This window comes from Mobula hypostoma, chromosome 1 (assembly GCF_963921235.1).
Source record: "Mobula hypostoma chromosome 1, sMobHyp1.1, whole genome shotgun sequence".
Classification (NCBI taxonomy): Eukaryota; Metazoa; Chordata; class Chondrichthyes; order Myliobatiformes; family Myliobatidae; genus Mobula; species Mobula hypostoma.
The window spans coordinates 69,001,120-69,025,066 of record NC_086097.1 but is presented as its reverse complement, the minus strand read 5'-3'; the positions used below and the strand labels follow the sequence as shown (position 1 = coordinate 69,025,066).

Below are 23,947 nucleotides of genomic sequence, written 5' to 3'. Positions count from 1 at the left end.
CAGCGGAGCAGGGCGGATGGTGTTGAAGGCACTGGATAAGTCAAAAAACGTGACCCTCACAGTGCTCGCTGGCTTGTCCGGGTGGGCGTAGACACGGTTCAGCAGGTAGATGATGGGTGTTTGGGAGACCCGTGGGATGGATTTACTGCAAGTTATAAACACAAGTGATTCTGCAGATGCTGGGAATCCAGAGCAGCACACACAAAATGCTGGAGGAGTTCAGCAGGTCAGGAATAAACAGTCAATGTTTCTGGCCGAGACCCTTCGTCAAGAAGCTATCAATCTGATGAAGGGTTTCATCGACATGTACATGGGAGCCTCCATACCAGCTGGAGAGGCAACCAGTCAGACTGCTCTTCACAGTGCATCTGTAGAATCTCCTCAAACTCTGAATGGAGTATAGCTGCTGGCGTGGCCTCTTCATGATTGCATCAATATGTTCGGCCCAGGATAGATCCACTGAGATGCTGACACCCAGGAACTTCCAGCTGCTCGTCCCTTCCAGTGCAGGCTCCTCTATTATTTATGTGTGTTCCACCAATATCCTCTTCCTGAAGTCCACAATCAATTCCTTGGCCTTGCTGGCATTGACTGCAAGCTTGTTTTAGTGACACCATTTAACCAGCCAATCTGTCTCACCCCGTACACCTCCTCATCACTATCTATATCTAGCCACACCATCATAGCTATAGAGAGAGGGAATCAGTGGTATCCTTGAGGTGTGCTGTCCTGCTTGTCACCGAGGAGGAAATATTTTTTTTTCCAATCTGCACCAATTGTAGCTCACACAAAATGCTGGAGGAATTCAGCACACCAGGCAGCATCTGTAGAGGGGAATAGACAGTTGATGTTTCAGTCTATGATCCTTCATCAGGTCTAGAAAGGAAGTGGGCAGAATCCAGAATAAGAAGGTGGTGGGAGGGAAAACAATACAAGCTGGTGGGTGAGAGGGGGAAGATGCGAGTGTAGGGGATGGGGGATGGTGTGAAGCTGAGAGGGTACAGGTGGAAGAGGTAAAGGACTGAAGAAGAACAAAACTAATAGGAGAAGACGGTGACCATGGAAGAAAGGGCAGGAGGAGGGAAACCAGCGTGAGATCATGGGCAAGTGGGAAGAAGAGAAGGGGTGAGAGTGTAACCAGAATTGAGAATGGAAAAATAGTGAAGGAGGGAGTGGGGAGAGATTACTGGAAGTCAGAGAAGTCAATGTTCATGCCATCAGGTTGGAGGCTACCCAGATGGAATATGAAGTGTTGCCTCTTATTTCAGTTCGACTCCCATTTCGGTCTGACATCATGGCCATGGACAGAATGTAGCTTGTGTGTAGTTACAGAGGACCTGTAACTAGTAATGATCAGATTAGAGTGGGAGGTGCGTAACTGGAAATAAACCTGAGTTCAGCTGCTTCCTTACAGTCTTGTTGCTGGAATAATATGATCATTTTGGCACAGAAGGAGACTTTGATCCATTGAGTCTGTGCTCTTGATCAATTCCAGCAAAATCAATCACCCACTCTACCCTGATAATCTGTCAATCATTCTTTGACTGCCTACCGGTTTCCTTTGAAGCCTTGATTAATTCTTCCTTTTAGGCTGAATTCCAGATCATAAGCACTCGGCTTAACGAGAAAAACTTTATTCATCATGCTTTCCCTGTATCTTTTGATGCCGCAGATGCTGGAAATCCAGAGCAGCACATACAAAATGCTTCTCTAGCCCTTTATCTTTCCCACTGTGACAGAGTGTGTCTCCCCCACCCCTCCCAAAGCCCCGTGATTCTCATTATCCCGGTCTGGCAGTGCTGATGCTATGCTTACTAGGTGCAACTCTCGGCTAACATGCAGCAAGGACACTTTTGTTTGTACTTACACACTCCAGAACAGTGGCGTGCTTTGACACGTCCTGTATGTTGTTTCTCCAGTTTCAGGGCGGGGACCTGACTGATGGGTGGGTTGGGGGTGGGGGGGGGAGGGGAGGAAGGGAGGAATTCTACGCTCTGTCACACCCACCCACGTGGCTTCACCAATCACCTTCTAGCTATCCCCCTTTCCCCTCCCCCCCACCTTCTTACTCTGGCGTCTTCCCCCTTCCACCTCAGTCCGCTCAAAATGCCAACTGTTTATTCACTTCCATGGTTGCTGCCTGACCTGCTGAGTTCCTCTGGCATTTTGTGTGTACAGCATTAGTCTGGATTTCCAGCATCTGCAGGATCTCTGGTGTTTATGATGTTTTGGATTCTGCTGAATGAAATTCTCACAGTTTCAAAGAAAACTCCATTTATTTGACTGCTAATCATGAGCTTGCAATAAATAAATGATTGATTTCCTTTGTTATATGAAATCCTCCTGAATATTCTGGAGTAACTGCCCTATTGATCTAGTTTTACTTGCTTTAATCCAGGCTGTACTTGGCATCAATAAAGGAACAGCTGGGTACTTACTAATATTCCATAAAAATGTCAGGAACCTGAGATATAAACTAACAACTGCTTTTGTCAAAAATAATTTATAGTGATATACTTTTAATATGGCAGAATAAATTTTTGTTAATGTTTGTGCAAAATACAACAAAAACAGGTTCAACATGGGCAGACAAGGCTTGATATTTTGATCTGTCACACTTCAGTATGTTACTGTCGCAACATGAGCTGAGGTTACTGAGTTACTGTACATTGACGAGGCTTCAGCTGTTGACTGAACCTTAAGTAAGGATTGCAATGGTGCTCCGTTAGAAACTTGAAAGGAAATAGTGTACAACACAGAATCGAGTGGAATGACCTTGAGGTGAACCAGAGGTGAACAGGGTTACTCGCTTGCTTGGGACTCAATCAGTACAACGTACTATAAGTCACCAAGCCACTCATATTATGGGTGCAAACAATCATAAATCTCCAGGATTTCTCTGGATAAGGTTGAACAATTTTTACTCATGAGGACTAACCGGCCTCATGTGGTTGAACTAATTGCAATGGTTATTCTGATGGAGGATTTGCAATTGTCATCTGCAAAGGAGAAAAATTGCACTGACTGGAACATAATCTTCACACTCTCTAATTAGGACATAGAAATTAATTTATATTATTTTAAAAGCCATGGAGATTTAAGCATATTCGTAACTATAAAAGCAATATAGTATCTAAAGAAGAAACCGCTATCTTGACTGTGCTAAATCAAAATTTCTAATTTTAGTGTATCTCAAGTCATTTCTTGATATTCTTTTGTAGCAGCAAATTCAAAGATATGAATTTAAAACTTCTGCTGATGGAAACAGTAGCTGAGACTCCCACTTGCTGGCTCAAAGTTCAGTTGACATTCTCCTGATAGTTAGGTCAGTGCTGAAAATATCCCTGCTAGCTACAGCCATTGGACTGCTATTGGAACGTTGGTCATGAGGACAGAATACGCAGTAGAACTCAGGACAATATATCCAGCCTTCATTTGTACAAATCCAGGACTAGTTCTGCTAGAGTGCCATGGGTACTGGCAGTGATACTTGAACATTACTGTAAGTCTACTTTATTTTCCCAATCACAGGCTTTCGAGTGCACTACAATCGCCATTTAATGCTGGCAACATTCAGAAGGGGTTGGGTTACATTGCATTTAGCTTTTCTGCCAGCGGGTTGCAAGCTTCTGCAGCTTTCTTGTTAACTGAAGAGAATGCAGAGTTCTTTGAGGTTCTCTGCTTCACATTTTTCAGAGTACAGCAAAAGTTTTGGATTCATGGGATTGCTTTGATGCCCTGATAATCGTTATAAAAATAACCAAAAAATTTACTGGGACAAAATAGCTTGGTTTAAAATACTTGGGACCTCTGAATGGGTTCTTGACATTTTCTGAATGAGGAATGGGGAGAGTACATATTAATCACCAAATATGCAAGAAATTGACTTTCAGTTTCCCCTCCAGTGACAGTGTCTTTCAGGAATATAGCCTTTTATCTGCATAACATGGCACAGTTTTCTGAAAGTATTGGGCCAGATTAAGCTGGGCCCAGTTCATTGACCAGATCTGCTGCCTGCCCTGCCCACCCAAAAATATTTACCTTTCTTTTACTGGATGGCCAAACAATCTGATACCTCACACTAGAGAGAGGTCGCACAAGGTGGAGTGTACTCTGAGAGACGAGGGGGTCTCAAGCACTGTATTCTGTGGCATCTACCTCAAACCCCATCACCTAGTCAAAGGCTTTTACTCCCCATTATCAGAATAAGTTAAAAAAAACTACTCAAGAAAGTTTAAAAATAATGAAATAAAATACTTAAAAACTTCCATTAAATGGTTAAAACATAATTTAAAGTATTTCATAATGTAAAATAGTTCAAACACAGGAAAGGTGACCCATTCAAATGCTGACTTCAGTGGCAAATCGGGAGCTCAGGTGCGCTGACATCTGATTTCCGGGTCATTTAGGTCTTGTATCTTTGGCCAGGTAAGCACAGATGATCCAGAATGAGTTGAGCTGCAAAGGTTGGATGTGTCTTATTGTTAATCGTGTCCATTTGGCCCTTTGATCCTGGGTGAAGTACTTGCTTACCAGTATCTTCTGATGGCCAGCCTATATAACTAATCTTTACTTTGAAACTATGCAGCTCCAATATATAAGATGATCACTGAGTCTTTGGTTTAGCATTAAGATGTTAATTTGTGTGTGCTGTAGCCCTAGTTGGATCTGGAGATAATATTGTCCAGAAAGTTCTTTGGAAGTCAAGACTGAGGCACAAATCTTGTGGCTACAGGCATTTTATTAGATATCCATAACAAAGAAATAGCAGTAAAGCATAACAGCTCTGACAGTAACCAACTCACTCTACTGTAAGGAGGAAAGAAAAGGTCGAAAAAACTTGCTGTGTGATGGTTTTTATGCTGAAAACTAGTTCAAGTTGGACAGACAAGGAAATTCTCTGCTAAGGACAGTCTTTGAGATGGCAAGGACATCTTTGATTTGTGCTGGTGTGAGCCTGAGGTTTACAGACAAAGAAACTTCAAAAATACAGAACCAGCTATACTACAAATTATTGAAAATCCAGTGAACATTTACAGACAAACAGGTGATTATACAAACATTCAAATAAGGATAAACAAAGTAAAACTACAAGAAAAAATGCTAATTTAGACCATAATCCAGAACTTATTAACCACTAATTAAACAATTGTTGGTGTATTGTGATAGCTTGTTTGTGTTTATGTCCAGAACTGTATCAGTTTTGTACCTGAGCTTGGTAGACATTGTCCAAGAGAAGGTGCTGCATTTGAAGTCAAGTAAAGTGGGCCTCAGCTGTCTTGTTTGGCTTGCAATGCACATGCCATTTGTTGTTTATGGGCCATGTTTTCACCATTCTGGTCTAGGCAACTTCTGAGTGGGGATATTTCTCTTTTGCTGTTTCCTTGTTAATAAAACCCAACATAACTAAGCTTTGTTTCCCTAATGCATATGTGGATATACACTTAGAGTTCTCTGCTTCTGAGCCACATGTATGCTTCATGTTTATATTAATATGACGAAGAGATTTATGTTATTGAATTCTGTGCCTTACTGTGTAATGGAATTAGCAAACTGAAACAAGAGGGCCTAGAGGTTCTTCAGTGCCCAGAGGGATATGTTACCCAGTAGCTGTGCAGTACAGCAAAGATAGTTTTAATCATGGGCCTGTTGCTTAGATATTGAGTATGGTCTGAAGTACATGTTAGTACCATTGAATGACACATAGTTGGTTACCTTCGCTCAGAGCAATTGAAGGGGAAGAACATGGAGGATTAGGGTGTGGGATCAGAGGAGAGGAGAAGCAGGGGAAGGGGAAGTGGCAGATATTAGGATCTGAGCAGACATCTCCCTGAGTCAAGAGCAGACAGCTGGCAACCAGTAAAATGGGTGCAGTGGGGTGGGGCTTTGTAGTTCAGGGATTGACCATAGTTAAGTTTCCAGCCTGCAGCAAGGGCTTGCTCAGGAAGGCCCCCTTTAAACTGCAGCCAAAAAAAAAGAAAAACCAGCTACTAGAGGAACTCAGTGGCTCAGGCATCATCAATAGTGACAAAAGGATAGTCAATAGATCGGTTTGAGATCTTGCATCAGGACTGAGAGTGTAGAGGGGAAATAGCTGGTATAAAGAGGTGAGGGGAAGGGTTGCAGCAGGAGCTGGAAAACATTAAGTAGATCTAGGCAAGGAGGGGTGGAGATAGCACCAGAGGCAGGGAGCTCCCGATCCCAGCATTTCCTATCCCCTTTAAGTGATGTGGCAGAACTACTAGTGCTGTTAAAAGCTATTGTTTCTGAGAATGCTTTGTTATAACAGTAACATGATATAATTTCCACATCAAAGGAATGCCATCATTAAGTTTGTTGTGGAAAATATATCAATGGTGGATGATCGAGCCATGACCAGTTGGATTCCCACTGTGTTACGTTTGATCTGGAAATGATTATAGCGATTAACTCCACAAATAATTGCTATTCATACATTTAGCAATGAAAGGTAGAACATTTTATCAAATTTTCTAGGCAAAATGCTTCACTTTGATGGAAAATCACAAATTGCTGGAGGAACTCAGCAGGTCAGGCAGCATCTATGAAAATGAACAAGCAGTCAATGTTTCAAACCTCAATCAGGACTGATAAGAAAGGAAAGGAAGTCTCCCTGCGCGACATTGACGACTGCATTGGTGCTGCCTCATGCACCCATGCTGAGCTCGTCAATTTCATCAACTTTACCTCCAACTTCCACCCTACTCTTAAATTCATTTGGTACATTTCTGCCACCTCTCTCCACTTTTTTGATAGTTGGAGACAAGTATCTACTGATATATTTTATAAACCTACCGATTCCCATGGCTATCTTGACTATACCTCCTCCTACCCTATCTCCTTCAAAAGTGCCATTCCCTATTCACACCTCCACATAGACCTTCCACGTGAGACAACACTTAACCTGTGAAGTTGCAGGAGTTGTGTCCTGATGCAGCCTCCTCTACATTGGTGAGACCGATTGTAGATTAGTGGACTGCTTTGTCGAGCACCTTTGCTCCACCTGCAAAAACCAGGATTTCTCAGTGGCCAGCCATTTTAATTCCAATCCCCATTCTTATTCCAACATATTGGCCCACTGCATTCTCTACTGCCATGATGAGGCCACTCTCAGGTTGGAGGAGCAATACAGGTGGCCCCCGTTTTTCGAACGTTCGCTTTACGACAGCTCGCTGTTACGAAAGACCTACATTAGTACCTGTTTATGCTAACCAAAGAGGATTTTCGCTTTTACGAAAAAAAGACGCTCACTTTATACGTGTGTTTACCCCGAGAAAAACTGTCATGACCGTGCAGCCTTGTGCGGGCAGTTGTGTGCGCATGCATGTACGTGCAGATTTTTTTTCTCCAAATCGATTTTGGCTCACTGTCTTCCCGATTTTGATAAATGAAACTACACTGTACATACATTATTTCTACTTTATATAGGCTGTGCATTTATCACATAATTCCTGCTTTTACTATATGTTCATGTTATTTTAGGTTTTATGTGCTATTTGTTATGATTTGGTAGGTTATTTCTTGGGTCTGGGAATGCTCAAAAATTTTTCCCATATAAATTAATGGTAATTGCTTCTTCGCTTTACGACATTTTGGCTTACAAACAGTTTCACAGGAACTCTCTACCTTCAGGTAGTGGGGGAAACCTGTACCTCATATTCTATCTGGATAGCCTCCAACCTGATGGCATGAACATTGATTTCTCCAACTTTTTTCCACTCCTCCTTCCCTATTCTTCATTTTTACTTTGGATCCCCTTTTACCTCTTCTCTTCTCCTCACTTGTTATCACCTTCCTTTTCTCCTATAGTTGATTCTCCTCTCCTATCAGATTCCTTCTTCTTATCATCTTCCAGCTTCTTACTTCATCTCCTTTCCCCACCCACTGGGCTTCACCTATCACTTTCTAGCTTGTACTCCTTCCCTCCCTCCCCCACCTTCTTATTCTGGCTTCTTCTCCCTTCATTTCCAGTTGTGGTGAAAGGTCTCAGCTTGAATCGTCGACCATTCATTTCTCTAGATGCTGCCTGACCTGCTGAGTTCCTCCAGCATTGTGTGTATAGTGGATAGGATGGTTTTAGTTGTGGAGACCTATGGAGAGAGGGTTCATCTTTCATGATGGTCAAGCCAGTCAGGAATATGAGGAATTACAAAATGTCAGTGATGGAAGCATAGTTTTGGGAGATGACGTCATGGTCCGGTCCGTAAACTCCGTATTCCGGTTCACACTCCGGTCCGTCGATTCCTTATTCCGGGTTTTCCTGTGTTCCCTTGTTCCACTGAGTGCCTTAATTGAGGCACCTGATTCTGGTTTTGGGCTGGCACATAAATACCTCTCAAACCAAGGATTCCTTGGTGGACTGTTCCCTTCCCCTCCCCATCTGAATCCCTGGCAGTTTACCTTGGCAAGTATCCTAGGTAGTTACCTGGGCAGTCAACCTGGCCCTGCATCCTGGAAAGCATCCCAGCCCCTGCATTCAAGGAAGGGTCCCAGCCCTGTGTCCTAGAAGGGTCCCGGTGGCTCTGAGCCCAAGTAGGAGTCCTGGCTCCGTACCCTAGAGCCTAACCCAGCCAAGTCCAAGAGCCGAGCTAAATCTAGTTCAAGAGCCATGTCCTGTTCTGGAGTTTCCTCGCTCAGCCTAGGAGTACCTTGTCCTGCCCTGTGCTGGAGGTTCCTCGTCCTGTCCGAGCCATGTCCGAGAACCTCATCCTGTCCGAGTCACGTCCGAGAACCTCGTTCAGTCCGAGTCACGTCCAAGAACCTCGTCCAGTCTGAGCCACGGCTTTATGTTCTTGTCCTGTCCATGTGCCTTGTCCTGTGCAGGAGTGCCACATCCAGTCCTGTAGCCATGTCTTGTCCTCGCCTAGATGTGGGATCCGAGCCCAAGTCAAGACCCAGGTTCCGGGTCCCTGTCCAGTCTCTGGCTCGGAGTCCTAGCCCAGGCTCCTAGTTCCAAGTTCCTTGTCCTGGTCAGGCTCCTAGTTCCAAGTTCCTTGTCCTGGGCTAGGACTAACACTTTCCTAGTGTTAGTCCTAGCCCAGGCCCAGTGTCCTTGTCTCATCCAGGGCCTGTGTCCATGTCCAGCGTCGTTTCTTTCTGATTTCCCTTGCTATCTCGATAAACCTAGTCCTGTTCCTATTATTTCAGTGTCTGTGTCTTGCACTTGGGTCTGCTCCCAATGCCCCCATATGACAGATGATGGGTCTGAGGAATTATTCAGGAAAATGATAGTGAAGGAGCTTGAGAATATAGGGAGTGAGAGATGCTGCCACAAAATCTCAAAAGACCATTTACTTGGAAAAACATTGATGCCTCTCATTGCCACCAGTGCCCTATGTAGGGTTAGCCTCTTAAATGTGTCATTCCTCTGTTAAGTGTTGATTCAGTGTTTGAATCTGGGTAGTGCAGTTTCACCCAACTATTGTGCATTGCATTATGTTTGACACCTTTATGCACAAACTGTAGACATCCTGCATAATTGCATCATTTCTATGGAGCACACAGATTTACAACAGGAAGTGTACTGATGGGGAAATGTTTAAAGTTTGTTTGTAGTTTACAAAAACAAGCATCAACATGATAGACTTTCTGAAACTCTTAAAGTCATGGCATTGCCAGATTCGGAGGCAATGTGATAAGTAAGCATCACTGGTTTGTGTGACAATGACTTGAGGAGTCTGCATGCACGTGGCGCTGTTGTGCACGAGCCCAAGTGTACAGTGTGTTCACGATGGGAAGCTGATTAGTAGATCATTGGGGTAGACGTCTGCAGATTCCTCAGCTCACAGCAGATTGTGAATAACCTGTTTTGGTGGTGGAAAGGATGCGGTGCAAAGGTTCAGCCCAGGTCCAAGTAGAATTCTAAGACAGTGTAGTTCATCCACAGTTTGGCAAGAAAAAGAAAGTAAACTTTGGCTGTAATCTGGACAATTGGAATTTAGTAGGTATGCTGTCTGACATTGGCTTATTTACCAGCGTAAACTGTGACCAGCATTGTGTTGACATGTATGTTTTCTGTCAGGGACGTTGCCAACTCCCAGCAAGAACATCAGCGTTTATCATGAGCTATTAAAAGTCAGGGACATTGTCACCTCCAGTCCAAGTGCTCCTCTGCCGGCGGAGAATCATGTTTTTGTTGAGAAGGAGGCCAGACCCCAGCCTGAATCAAAGGGTGACAAGGTGACTCATGAGGATGAAGTACTTCCGCTCAGCTGGAATTACTCATCAGCCTGAAATCTCTCTCAGGAGTACTGTAGGTCCCCACAAAATATGAGTAGCCTTTCAGCGATGCACGATGTACTATTTTGTGATGCACGTGAGATGGTTACTGTATGGTCTGCTTCTGCACACTGTACATTTCCTTGCCCTTGCTGTATGGTCTGTTCTGCCATCCGGCAATGAGGGAGGGTTCCAGTGGAGGTTTCGTTATGTGGGATTCCACCCCCTTTACGTCAGGACCCTACGGTGGTGAGTGTTAATCAGACCTGTTCTGTGTAGCAGATTCCTAGCTTGGTTTATGAACTACCTATTCACCTGCCATTTCTGTAGCTGGGAGCAGTCAGTTACCTTGTATAAGCAACACACACAAAAATTGCTGGTGAACTTAGCAGGTTAGGCAGCATCTATAGGAAGGGGTATAGTCGACGTTTCGGGCTGAGTCCCTTCGTCAGGACTAACTGAAAGAAGAGCTAGTAGGAGATTTGAAAGTGGGAGGGGGAGGGGGAGATCCAAAATGATAGGAGAAGGCAGGAGGGGGAGGGATGGAGCCAAGAGCTGGAGAAGGGAAAGGATCATGGGACAGGAAGCCTGGGGAGAAAGAGACGGGGGAGGGGAGCCTGGAGGGTGGAGAGCAGGCAAGGAGTTATAGTGAGAAGGACAGAGTGAGAAAACATATAAAATATATATTAAATAAATAAATAAGGGATAGGGTGTGAAGGGGAGGAGAGCCATTAACCGAAGTTTGAGAAGTCAATGTTCATGCCATCAGGTTGGAGGCTACCCAGATGGAGTATAAGGTGTTGTTCCTCCAACCTGAGGGTGGCTTCATCTTGACAGTAGAGGAGGCCATGGACAGACATATCAGAATGGGAATGGGATGTGGAATTAAAATGTGTGGCCACTGGGAGATCTTGCTTTCCCTGGAGGACAGAGCGTAGGTGTTCAGCGAAATGGTCTCCCAGCCTGCGTCGGGTCTCGCCAATACAGTATATAGAAGGCCGTACCGGGAGCACCGGACGCAGTATATCACCCCAGCCGACTCACAGGTGAAGTGTCGCCTCACGTGAAAAGACTGTCTGGGGCCCTGAATGGTGGTGAGGGAGGAAGTGTAAGGGCATGTGTAGCACTTGTTCTGCTTACAAGGATAAGTGCTGGGAGGGAGATCGGTGGGAAGGGATGGGACGGACGAATGGACAAGGGAGTTGCGTAGGGAGCAATCTCTGCGGAAAGCGGAAGGGGGGGCAGGGAAAGATGCGTTTGGTGGTGGGATCCCATTGGAGGTGGTGGAGGTTACAGTGAATTATATGTTGGACCTGGAGGCTGGTGGGGTGGTAGGTGAGGACAAGGGGAACCCTATCCCTAGTGGGGTGGCGGGAGGATGGGGTGAGAGCGGATGTGCGTGAAATGGGGGAGATGCGTTTAAGAGCCGAGTTGATGGTGGAGGAAGGGAAGCCCCTTTCTTTAAAAAAGGAAGACACCTCCTTCCTCCTGGAATGAAAAGCCTCATCCTGAGAGCAGATGCGGCAGAGACGGAGGAATTGCGAGAAGGATGGCATTTTTGCAAGAGACAGGGTGGGAAGAGGAATAGTCCAGGTAGCTGTTCCTTGTAAGTGGAACAAGTGCTACACATGTACACATACAGGCTTCCCGTCCCATGATCCTCCCCCTTCTCCAGCTCTTAGATCCACCCCTCCCCTCCTGTCTTCTCCTATCATTATGGATCTCTCCCCCACCCCCACTTTCAAATCTCTTACTATTTCTTCTTTCAGTTAGTCCTGACGAAGGGTCTTGGCCTGAAACGTTGACTGTACCTCCTCCTATAGATGCTGTCTGGCCTGCTGCGTTCACCAGCATTTTTTGTGTGTGCCGTTTGAATTTCCAGCATCTGCAGATTTCCTCATGTCTGAGTTACCTTGTAAATATGGAGTGTGAGAGGTTGCAGCCTCTATCTGAATATCTAAAGGTGCTGCTTCTCAAGCTTTGGCCCCATGTACCTGAACTTCTGCCACCCATTGTGAAGGGGGAGGCAGGGTGGTGGGTCGATTAAGGGATATTACAGTCAATTTTCTCCTGGGCCTGGCCACCTTGGCCATTCACAGGTCGAGGTGATGGGCATTCGAGTGTTCTGGCTGGACTGAAAACTGCTCTGTTTTTGGGATTTTGTCCATACTCATGCGTCCTTGGAGAAGGAGTAATTGGTATCCATGGGTAGATTGAGGGCTTTCTGTGACCAATGGGCACCAGAGGGGCTCGAGTGCATTCTGGATAGAGATGACTGTGTAGTAATTTGAAACTATTGCTTGTAAAGTGTGTGAGTAGTGGACTACTGTAATATTGTAATGCTGTGATGCTGTATTCACAGAATAAACCTCCTTTGGATGATGAGAAAAAGCATTGTATTGACCGTGATATTCCTCTTCACAATATCGGCCATATATGCTCCTGCTGCAGTCCATTTATTCTTGAAACTTCTTTTTCTTTATCTTTGTTACTTGTAGATTTTTAAAGACCAGCCACAGTGGAGCAATGGAATTAATGGTTAATGAACTTATAGATGGCTAAATTTACACCAGATACCAGAAACAATGGAATAACAGCACAGTGATCTCCATTTGGATGTTATGTCATTACCAATACACCGGGATATCGTGTGGTCAACAAAAGACTGGTCACACCATACCTAACCCATGTGGTGGTATGTCAGCCAACTTTAGGGAATTTCTATTTGAGTTTAAACTGGGCAAGTACTGCACTTCAGGAGATCAAATGTGAAGTAACCAATTAATGTCAGGGCCCTTAACAGCAATGATGGGCAAAGGAATCTTAAAAGTGGCTGCACAAGTTGATAGGTTGCCAAAGAAGACAGATGGTATGCTTGTCTTTATAAGTTGAGTCGGGAAGTTACGTTGCAGCTTTATAAAACTCTAGTTAGTTCATGTGTAGAGTATTGCATTCAGTTCTGGTCACTCCATTATAAGAAGGCTGTGGAGGCTTTGGAGAAGGTGTAGAAGAGACTAGATTAGAGAGCATGTTCTATAAGGAGAGGTTGGACAAACTAGGGCTGTTTACTCTGGAGGAGCAGAGGCAGAGGACAGACCTGAAAGAAGTTTATAAAATTACTAGCAACATAGATAGAGGTAACTGGTAATTTTCCTCCCAGGGTTGAAATGTCTAATGCTAGAGGACATGCATTTCAGGTGAGAGAGGAAAGGTTCAACGGAAATGTGCGGGCCACGGTCTTTAACAGGGTGCCTGGAATACACCATCAGGAAGGTGGTGGAAGCAAATATAATGGAGGCCTTTAAAAGGCTCTGTGATAGGCATATGAATATGCAGAGAACGAAAGACTATGAACCATATGCAGGATAAGGGATTATCATCGGATATCATTAATTTAATTAATTTGGCATATCATGGTGGATCGAAGGGTGTCTGTGTGCTGTTCTATTAAGGTTCAGTTGTCAACTGGACCTGTCAACAATTGTTCAGTTGGAAGAAGTCTGTATATTTAATATATGAACAGAATATACGTTTTTCTTTATACACATAGAGTATGTAGGCTCTGAATCACTTGATTCTTCAAATCTTTAATAAAGAGATGCGAGTATTTTTGCACCAATAATTTAACAGATACTGTGGTAACGCTAACCCGAACCCTAATGCATGTCATATTTGATTTGTATGCAATGGCATATAAACATGAATGAATGGGTACCACATGCTTAACCTACCTAATGAATGACTGCATACTCTACGTCAAATAACTAAAGGAGCTGCCGAACAGTTAATAATCTTCCTAGAAATTATTTCCTTCAAAATTAAATGGTTTATTTTTACAAGGTATTTATCTTTGTATCTCATAGCATCTGAACCACAGTAAGGCTGAGAAAGCATTTGCCACAGTTTTATGCGTACATTGTCAAACCATGGGGATCTGCTTGAGTTATTTTGGGTATGAACAGCACGACGTCTGTTTGATGCCTTGCAACAGTTGTGTGTTAGTGAGCACGGCAGCCATTATTATTCCACTGAGGAAGGCAGTTGTGTGAACCAGGAGGTGACAGTGTGGCTGGTTAATACAGACTCGTATGTCATATTTGATGAACAATTTTCTACAAATGAATGGCAGTGTAACATTGCAAACTGTGGAGTAAAATATGGCTCAATGTTACTATGCTGGCAAGGTATTTAACTATTTTATGAGAAATATAAGTTATACCTATACTTGATTTTTTTTTACTTGTTATTACATACTTACTGCTTGATTTTTAAATATGGATTATTCTGCAAGATGAATATAATTAATGTAAATCTTTAAAGATACTGTATATGTAGTTCTTTCTGATCATATGATTCCAATTAGTTTGTAGCAAACAATATGGAAGCATCAGCAGCGTTATAGGTAACTTCAAACTTTTACCAAGTTCAGGGTTGAAGTTGTCACTTTAGTGCAGGAGGAATTTTCATGATCAACAAAGAAGAGAGAAAAAGAAACTTGAGTGATAAGTCAGTCAGCAGGAAGTTTTCAGGATGTTTGTGGTGAAACAATACAATATATATAGATACAGTGTAGGCATTTGTATATTTTGAGTGAAGTATTTCAATGAAGTAAAGCAAAATACTGTATGTTCATGCATGTTTTATGAGCTGTTTGATCAAACAAGATTCTAAAATAAGTATAATATATTTAACTTTTCTCAGATATCAAATTTGTGTTGATAGCTGAGCTCCTGTTTGGTTTTCTAGCTTAATATGAAATGCAATCTTGACAAAGGCTTCTTTTGTCAAATTTTGAAACTTACAATGAATAATTGTAGTATCTCCCTTGAACTTTATGACTATGTTTCAGTCCAGATTTTGTTTATTTTGTTGCTGGCTTGCATATCAAGTGATGCAAGTCTGAGGGTGGGGATCCTTCATCTGCTGTCGGGGCCACAGCCCTTAAGTATTATCTGGAATATTTTCAGAGTCGAATTTCCAGAGCTTGAATTCAGTTGGCAGCAGACATGCAGGGGACATGTGGCATGGCAGAGTTTAATAAACCTTGTTACTAAACTGAGGATTGGTTGTGTTTATAAACTTTGGTAACCTGGGACATTGTGGCTGATGGAACTACACATAGCTATTAATTGAGCTTGGTGTTTCAACAGCGGCTAAGTGTCAAATTAGTGAAGTAAGTGCAGAAAGCTTTTTCAGAAGAATAATTTGAACATTTTACCATTTTTCTTTGTGGAAGGATGAGTGTGTATTCAGACTTGTTAGATGCATGGGCTACCTTATGTGCGAAGCAATCTAAAATGGCAGGCTGCCGGTAATAACAAGGTTTGGCTCCATTCTATTTCCCTAATTAGTGATGTTTTGACCATTGCTTCATTGGGAACTGTAAGTGATTGATTCAGAAGGTTCAAACCCCACCCCAGAGATGTCAGTGCAAAGTGTAGACTGATTCATCAGAGAGCATTAAGGGAATGAACATTGATAGAGATGCTGAATTTTAGTGTGATGTTAAACCAAGGCCTCATTTACCCCTCTCAGGTCCCGTAGTCATATTGAGTCTACTCCCCATAGTTACTCCTTAACCAATACTCTTTAAAAAATCTTAACTAGTCTTTTATTTTGAAGAAAATTAATGTGTAGAGATTGGCTGTTGTGTTTCCCTACTCAAAAAAAGAGTCAAACATTTAAAGTGACTTTAGACACTCTAAAGCATTTTAGTGTTTCTTTAGGTCATGAATAGCACTAAATAATAGTAAGTTGCTTCTTCATCTCACGCATACTTAAGTTTAAGAAGATGCTGCATTCAGCTTAACATGGTAGAGATTGAAAGATGTGGAATCAACTGAGTTTAAGTAGTTTTCCACATGGTTACATCTGATAAACAGATATAATACTGTCAGTGTAGGAATGGGGGACCCAGCAATTCTATTGTTACTTAGGTACATGGTAAGATAACATTTAATGGGAGAACAATGTACTTTTATTGACTTTGTCTCTTACCATGTTTGTCATATCGTGTCAAGGCCTCTATCATTGTTGAGGTATTGTTAAAGTTACTAAATTAGTCAGCTCTATTTTGGGTACTAGCCTCCGTAGTATCCAAGACATCTTCAAGAAGCAGTGCTTCAGAAAGGCGATTAGGGACCCCCATCACCCAGGGCATGTCCTCTTCTCATTGTTATCATCAGGAAGGAGGTATGGAAGCCTAAAGGCACACACTCAGTGATTCAGGAAAGTTTCTTCTCCTCTGCTATCCGATTCCAAAATGGACATTGAACCCATGAACACTATCTCACTTTTTTATGTTATTTCTGTTTTTTCACTATTTTAATCTAACAATTTAATACACACACACACACACACACACACACACACACACACGCTAACTTTAATTGATGTATTTTTTTTCTATATTATCATATATTGCATTGTACTGCTGCCACTAAGTTAACAAATTTCGTGACACATGCCAGTGATAATAAACCTAATTCTTATTCTGATTATTGAGGCCCACGAAGCTGCCCAGATTTTTGTAGTGGTGTTTATTAGCATGTAATGCACATTTGCATGCCACCTCTGCTGAATGTAGTCATTCATCCATAGCCTGTGCAAACCATTTATGCAGAAAAAGGTCTTTATCAGAAAATATGCAACATGATTCAGCATTGTTCAAAGGGAACCTGCCAAAAGTCCTTAAACTAAATATGCGTAGGTCCTCTTTAAATTATATACTTACTTTTTGAGCCCTCCTGCATTTGATTAGAGCCATAAAGTTGTATAACATGGGGGCAGGCCCGTCAGACCAATTTGTCCATGCTGACTCCGTTACCCAGTGGGCTGGGTCCATCTGCCTGCCCTAGGGTCTCCAGGGCCCTACCATTCATTGTAGAAGTTCGACCCTTGTTTGATCTCCCAATCTTCACATTTATTTGGATTGAAACCTATTTAGCGGTACCCTACCCACATAATTAGTTGATCAAAATAACACTGTAAATTCTCATAACCTTCTACACTATCTGTACCACCTATTTTAGTATCATCTGCAAACTTATTAAGTATGCCTTGTACATTCACATCTAAATTGTTTGTATAAATTACAAACAACAAAGGTCCCAGCACTGACTCCTGTGGCACACCATTATGTGGCATGTTTCTATGCTCGCTTTGAAAGGGAGAACACAACTACAGCCGTGAAGATCCCTGCTTCTCCCGATGACCCTGTGATCTCCGTCTCAGAGGCCAATGTTAGGCTGTCTTTAAAGAGGGTGAATCCTTGCAAGGCAGAAGGTCCCGATGGAGTACCTGGTAAGGCTCTGAAAACCTGTGCCGACCAGCTAGCGGGAGTATTCAAGGACATTTTCAACCTCTCACTGCTATGGGCAGAAGTTCCCACTTGCTTCAAAAAGGCAACAATCATACCAGTGCCTAATAAGAATAATGTGGGCTGCCTTAATGACTATCGCCTGGTAGCACTCACATCTACAGTGATGAAATGCTTTGAGAGGTTGGTTATAACTAGACTGGACGCCTGCCTCAGCAAGGATCTGGACCCATTGCAATTTGCCTACCACCACAATAGGTCAATAGCAGACGCAGTATCAATGGCTCTCCACACGGCTTTGGACCACCTTGAAAACACAAACACCTATGTCAGGATGCTGTTCATCGACTATAGCTCAGCACTTAATACCATCATTCCCACAATCCTGATTAAGAAGTTGCAGAACCTGAGCCTCTGTATCTCCCTTTGTAATTGGATCCTCGATTTTCTAACCGGAAGACCACAATCTCTGCGGATTGGTGATAATATTTCCTCCTTATTGACGATCAACTGGCACACCTCAGGGCTGTGTGCTTAGCCCACTACTCTACTCTCTAAATGCACATGACTGTGTGGCTAGGCATAGCTCAAGTACCACCTACAAATTTGCTGACGATACAATCATCGTTGGTAGAAACTCAGGTGGTGACGAGAGGGCGCACAGGAGTGAGATATACCAACTAGTGGAGTGGTGCTGCAGCAACAACCTGGCACTCAACGTCAGTAAGATGAAAGAGCTGATTGTGGACCTCAGGAAGGGTAAGATGAAGGAACACATACCAATCCTCATAGAGGGATCTGAAGTGGAGAGAGTGAGCAGCTTCAAGTTCCTGGGTGTCAAGATCTCTGAGGATCTAACCTGGTCCCAACATATCGATGTAGTTATAAAGAAGGCAGCTATACTTTATTAGGAGTTTGAAGAGATTTGGCATGTCAACAAATACACTCAAAAACTTCTATAGTTGTACCGTGGAGAGCATTCTGACTGGCTGCATTACTGTCTGGTATGGGGGGGCTAATGCACAGGACCGAAAGAAGCTGCAGAAGGTGTTAAATCTAGTCAGCTCCATCTTGGGCACTAGCCTACAAAGTACCCAGGACATCTTTAGGGAGTAGTGTCTCAGAAAGGCAGCGTCCATTATTAAGGACCTTCCGCATCCAGGGCATGACCTTTTCTCACTGTTACCATCAGGGAGGAGGTACAGAAGCCTGCAGGCACACACTCAGTGATTCAGGAACAGCTTCTTCCCCTCTGCCATCCAATTCCTAAATGGACATTGAATCTTTGGACACTACCTCACTTTTTTTAATATACAGTATTTCTTTTTTAGCACATTTTAAAAAATGTATTCATTATACGTAATTGAGTTACTTATATATTATTGTGTTTTATTTTATTTATTATTTTTTTTCTCTGCTAGTTTATGTATTGCATTGAACTGCTGCTGCTAAGTTAACAAATTTCACGTCACATGCCGGTGATAATAAACCTGATTCTGATTCTGATCAGGTCTCCTGTCCGAGAAATATTCCTTGACTTTTGCCCTCTGCTTCCTATCACTGAGACAATTATGAATACAATCCATTATCTTCCTTTGGATCCTCTGTGATCTCACCTTCCGGACTCATCTGCCATGAGAGACCTTGTCAAAAGCTTTGCTGAAGTCTATTGAGACAACATCCGTTACCCTTCACTCATCTGCTTTCTGATTTCCGGACCTGCTGTGATCTGACCATTCCTCCTCACCACATCTCAAGGCCAGCTCCTTCACACAGCCGCAACCTTGGGTAACCACGCCCCGTTTACTGCAGCAAACACAGCACCCCTTCCCTCTGATACATTGGCCTTCTGGTCCTGAATATCTGCAATCATTCCCCCCAGATATTGGTAGAAAGTGTGGAGCGAAGGCTTTTCTGTGTGTTGGTGGTCCAAGGCCCGTTCTATTGGATTGAACATATAGAATAATTTTACAGTGGCGGTCTATGCAAAGAACATCCAGAGGCCCGTTCAATATCACCAGCTTAATCTGCATATACTTGCATGGAAAAATTTCTAGCCTTTGATTTTCCAGATAAAGCATGGTCATTTGAGAATATCTTAATGATAAGTATTGATGACAATAGGTGTGTGGATAGGAAAATGGATGGAAGGGAAGAAAACTAGATTTAAGAAATTATTTGAAAGCAAATATGGATATCTTTGTTGTTTCACCTTTGTGTGAAGTTAAAGTCTGAACTTACAGGGAGAATATTAAGTCTGCCCTGAGGTAATGTGACTTGAAAGAGAAAAAAAAAGTGCTTTAGCCACTCAGGGTAAGACGTGGTTAAGTTTGAAATGGAAGCAATCAGTGTACTGGGAATTAAGGGCAGTCAACTAGACTATATGATGCATCATTGGCTGGCTTGAGAAGACACATTAAATTCTACGCAGTATATACAAAACATCAACATGGAATTTCCAGTAGTTGTTTAAAACCTGCTTTACTAAGAGGTGAACCTGAGCTTTCAGATACTGAGAGCCAGTTATTTGAGTCATTGAGGTGTGCAGCACACAAAGGGACTCTTTGACCCATCTGGTCCATGCTGACCGATGCTAATCCCCTTTGTCCAACGTAGGCTCATATCTCTGTTTTTCTATCCAGGTGTCTGTCCAAATGCCCTTTAAACATAGTAATTGTCTATCCCTTTATCACTTTCTGAAGCAGCTGATCCCACATAATCTCACCCTCTATGTGAAAAACATGCCCCTCAGATCTCCTTTAAATTCTCCCCCTCACTTAATACTCCAAGAGAGAGCTAACTAAGGTATTGCAGAGCTGCAATGTGACATCTCAACGATTGTACTCATTGCTTCGCCCTATCAAGGCAAACATGCCGAATACCATCTTCACTACCCTTTTGACCTGTGTCACCAACTTCATGGTACTATGAACTTTCAACCATCTATACATCTACACCCCTGAGGTCCCTGCCATTTACCATACTCATCCTGACAGTATTTGATGTCCTAAAATGTACACTCAGTGGCCACTTTATGAGGTATCTCCTGTACCTAATAAAGTGGCCACTGAATGTATGTTCATGGTCTTCTGCTGATGCAGCTCATCCACTTCACGGTTCAATGTGTTGATTCTCCTCTGACTTTTCTCATTAACAAGGCATTTTTGCCCACAGAACAGCTACTCACCGGATGTTTACACCATCCTCTGTAAACTCCAGAGACCGTTGTGTGTGAAAACCCTTTGAGATCAGCAGTTTCTGAGATACTCTAACCACCCCATCTGGCACCAACAATCACTTCATGGTCAAAGTCATTAAATCATCTTTCTGCTCTATTCCAATGTTTGCTCCAAACAACAGGTGAATCTCTTGATCATATCTGCATGCTTTTATGCTCTGAGCTGCTGCCACATGATTATCTGATCAGATATTTGCATTTATGAGCAGATATACAGGCGTCCACATAAAAAGGCCTCTGAGTGTATTACCTCCTGCTTGTCTGAAGTAAATTTCCTCTGACACCACTCTGTCCAACTTTCCAAATGATCTGTGTCCCTCTGGCTGAGATCACTTCAAGAACTATTTTCCTTTATTTATTTATTGTAATATAAAGTAAATTTTTAAGTCTAGCACTGCACTGCTACTGCAAATTTCATGAATATATCAATGATAATAAACCTGATTCTGATCCTGTATCCTTTCATAGCTTTCTGTGCTAAATTCTATACCACTTTTTGTGTAATCAGCAAACTTACTGATCAGATTCATACACAAGCCACTTAGATATATGACAAAGTTCCCAGCACTGATTCCTGCAGTACACCACTGCTTGCAGACTTTCAATCAGAAAATACTCCTGAATCGATACCCATGGCCTACTATCACAGAGTCAATTTTGGATCATTTAGCAACATATCTTGGATATGATGTGCTTTAACCTTTCTGGACCAGCTTACCACAAGTAACTTTGTCAAAAGCCTTGCTAAAATCCAAGTCTACCGTGTTTTCGTAGTTCTCTTCAAAAATCTCAAATCAGATTTGTGAGAAAGGATTTTCTCTGCACAAAACCATGTTGTTGCTCCCCCCTCAGTCAGTCCCTACTTTTCCAGGTCCTGCCCCTCTATGTACCTCCCAAGGCTCATCTGTGGTGGGAAATGGACAGTCAGCGTTTTGGGTCATCTGAACTGAGAATGGATCCAGGTCAACAAGTTGCAGGACAGGAGACCTGAGATCAGATGGCAGGTCCTGAAGACAGTGGCTCATAATTAACTAGTCTTGGGATCAAAACCCCGAGGTTGGGGAGTCTGCAGGGCAAATTCTGAAGGTTAAAGCCCCTAGGCTGGCAAGCCTTGTGGCTGGGGACCTGATATCTGTGGGTTGGGGACCACAGTATGAAAGTTGGAGGCTTGGAGGTGGCCTGTTTGGGTTTGGAGGCCTAGAGGCCTAGACGCAGCCTGCCCTGGGGGTTGGAGGGGTGTGTGTGTGTTGGGAAAGGGGTTTCTTTTGTTGCTTTTGTTTGTTGAACGCTGGCTGAGTGTTGTTCCGCTGAACATCGTGGACGTGCCAGAATATGGGCGATATTTGTGGGATGCCCCCAGCACATCCTCACATTATGTTAACATTGTTACCTGTTAACACAAACAAAACATTTCACACTATTTTTTGATGTACACATGATTAATAAACAAACCTAAATCTAAAAGTGAGACTAAATCTTGCCCCTCAGAATATTTTTCCAATAATTTCCCTCCCTCTGATGTCAGAGGCTCAACTGTACTAACCTTTTTGAATAAGGGAACAACATTAGAAATCCTCCAGACTTCTGGCACCTCATCGGTGACAGATGAAGGTGCAAAAATCTCTGTTGGAGCATCAGCAATCTCCTCACTTGCTTTGATAGCAGACTGGGTTAGGTCCCATCAGGCCCTGGTGATGTGCACCCTAATATGCACCAATTCCTTGAACAGTTGCTCCTTTAAGGATGAGGTTTCAAGGTAATTGGAGACTAATGATGCAATAAGTCAAAAGGCAGCATTGTTTCTGTAAAGGGAAATCTTGCCTGGCATATCTGTTAGAGTTCTTCGAGGAAGTAACAAACAGGGTGGACAAAGGAGAGGCAGTGGATGTCGCTTATTTAGATTTTAGAAAACATTTGATAAAGTGTTGCATGAGGCTGCTTAAAAAAGATAAAATCCTATGGAAAGATACTGGCATGGATAGAGCAATGGCTGACAGTCAGGAGGCAGCGAGTAGGAATAAAAGGGGCCTTTTCTGGTTGGCTGCCAGTGACCAGTAGTGTTCCTCAGGGGTTAGTATTGGAACTGCTAGTTTTCACCTTGTTTGTCAGTGATTTGGATAATGAATTTGATGGCCTTGTGGCAAAGTCTGCGGATAATACGAAGATAGGTGGAGGGGTAGGTAGTGCTGAGGAAGCAATGCAATTGCAGCAGAATTTAGACAAATTGAAAGAATGGACAAAAAAGTGGCAGATGGAATACAGTGTTGGGAAATGTATGATAATGCATTTTGGTAAAAAGAACAATAGTACGGACTCTTATCTAAATGGGGAGAAGGTTCAAACATCAGGTGTGCGGAGGGTCTTAAGAGTTCTTGTGCAAGACGCCCAGAAGGTTAATTTACAGGTTGAGTCTGTGGTTAAAAAAAAGGCAAATACAATGTTGTTATTTATTTCAAAGGGAATAGACTATAAAAGCAAGGAGATAATGCTGAGCCTTTTTTAAGACACTAGTCAGGCCACACTATTTTCAACAGTTTTCAGCCCCATATCTCAGAAAGGATGTATTGTCATTGGAGAGGGTCCAGAGGAGGTTCATGAGGATGATTCTGGGAATGAAGGGGTTAACATATGAGGAGCGTTTGGCAACTTTGGGCCTCTACTCACTGGAATTTAGAAGAATGCAGGGGGATCTCATTGAAACCTACTGAATGTTGAAAGGACTGGATTGGGTGGATGTGGAGAGGATGTTTCCTATGGTGGGGATATCCAGAACTAGAGGGCACAACCTCAAAATTGAGGGGTGACCCTTTAGAACAGGGAATCCTTTAGCCAGAGAGTAGAGAATCTGTGGAATGCTCTTCCACAGACTGTGGTGGAGCTAAGTCCATGGGTTTTTTAAGGCGGAAGTTGACAATTTCCTGATTGGTCAGTGCATCAAAGGATATGGTGAGAAGGCAGGTGTATGGGGTTGAGTGGGATCTGGGATCAGCCATGATGGAATGGTGGAGTGGACTCAATGGGCTGAATGGCCAAATTCTGCTCTTATGGCTTATGGTCCTACTGGCACAGATATATCTCTGCAAATACTGTATGTCTTTGTATATATAAAAGCCATGGTCTTGTGATATTGGTATTTGGCATCTTTTCATTTTCCA

General features: G+C 42.9%; 1 protein-coding gene across 5 annotated transcripts in view; it reads left to right on the top strand.

The window, feature by feature from the left end:
- akap6 (A kinase (PRKA) anchor protein 6) overlaps positions 1 to 23,947 on the top strand; it is a 390,019-nt gene that overhangs the window by 87,641 nt on the left and 278,431 nt on the right. Inside the window, exon 1 of one of the 5 annotated variants that reach the window (XM_063050252.1) lies at positions 14,288 to 14,420. The exons of the other annotated variants lie outside the window; for them this stretch is intronic. Coding sequence (XP_062906322.1) covers positions 14,394 to 14,420 — 27 coding nt within the window. The 5' untranslated portion in view covers positions 14,288 to 14,393. Of the gene's footprint in view, positions 1 to 14,287; positions 14,421 to 23,947 lie in introns of those variants that run through there. 5 annotated transcript variants of the gene reach the window in all.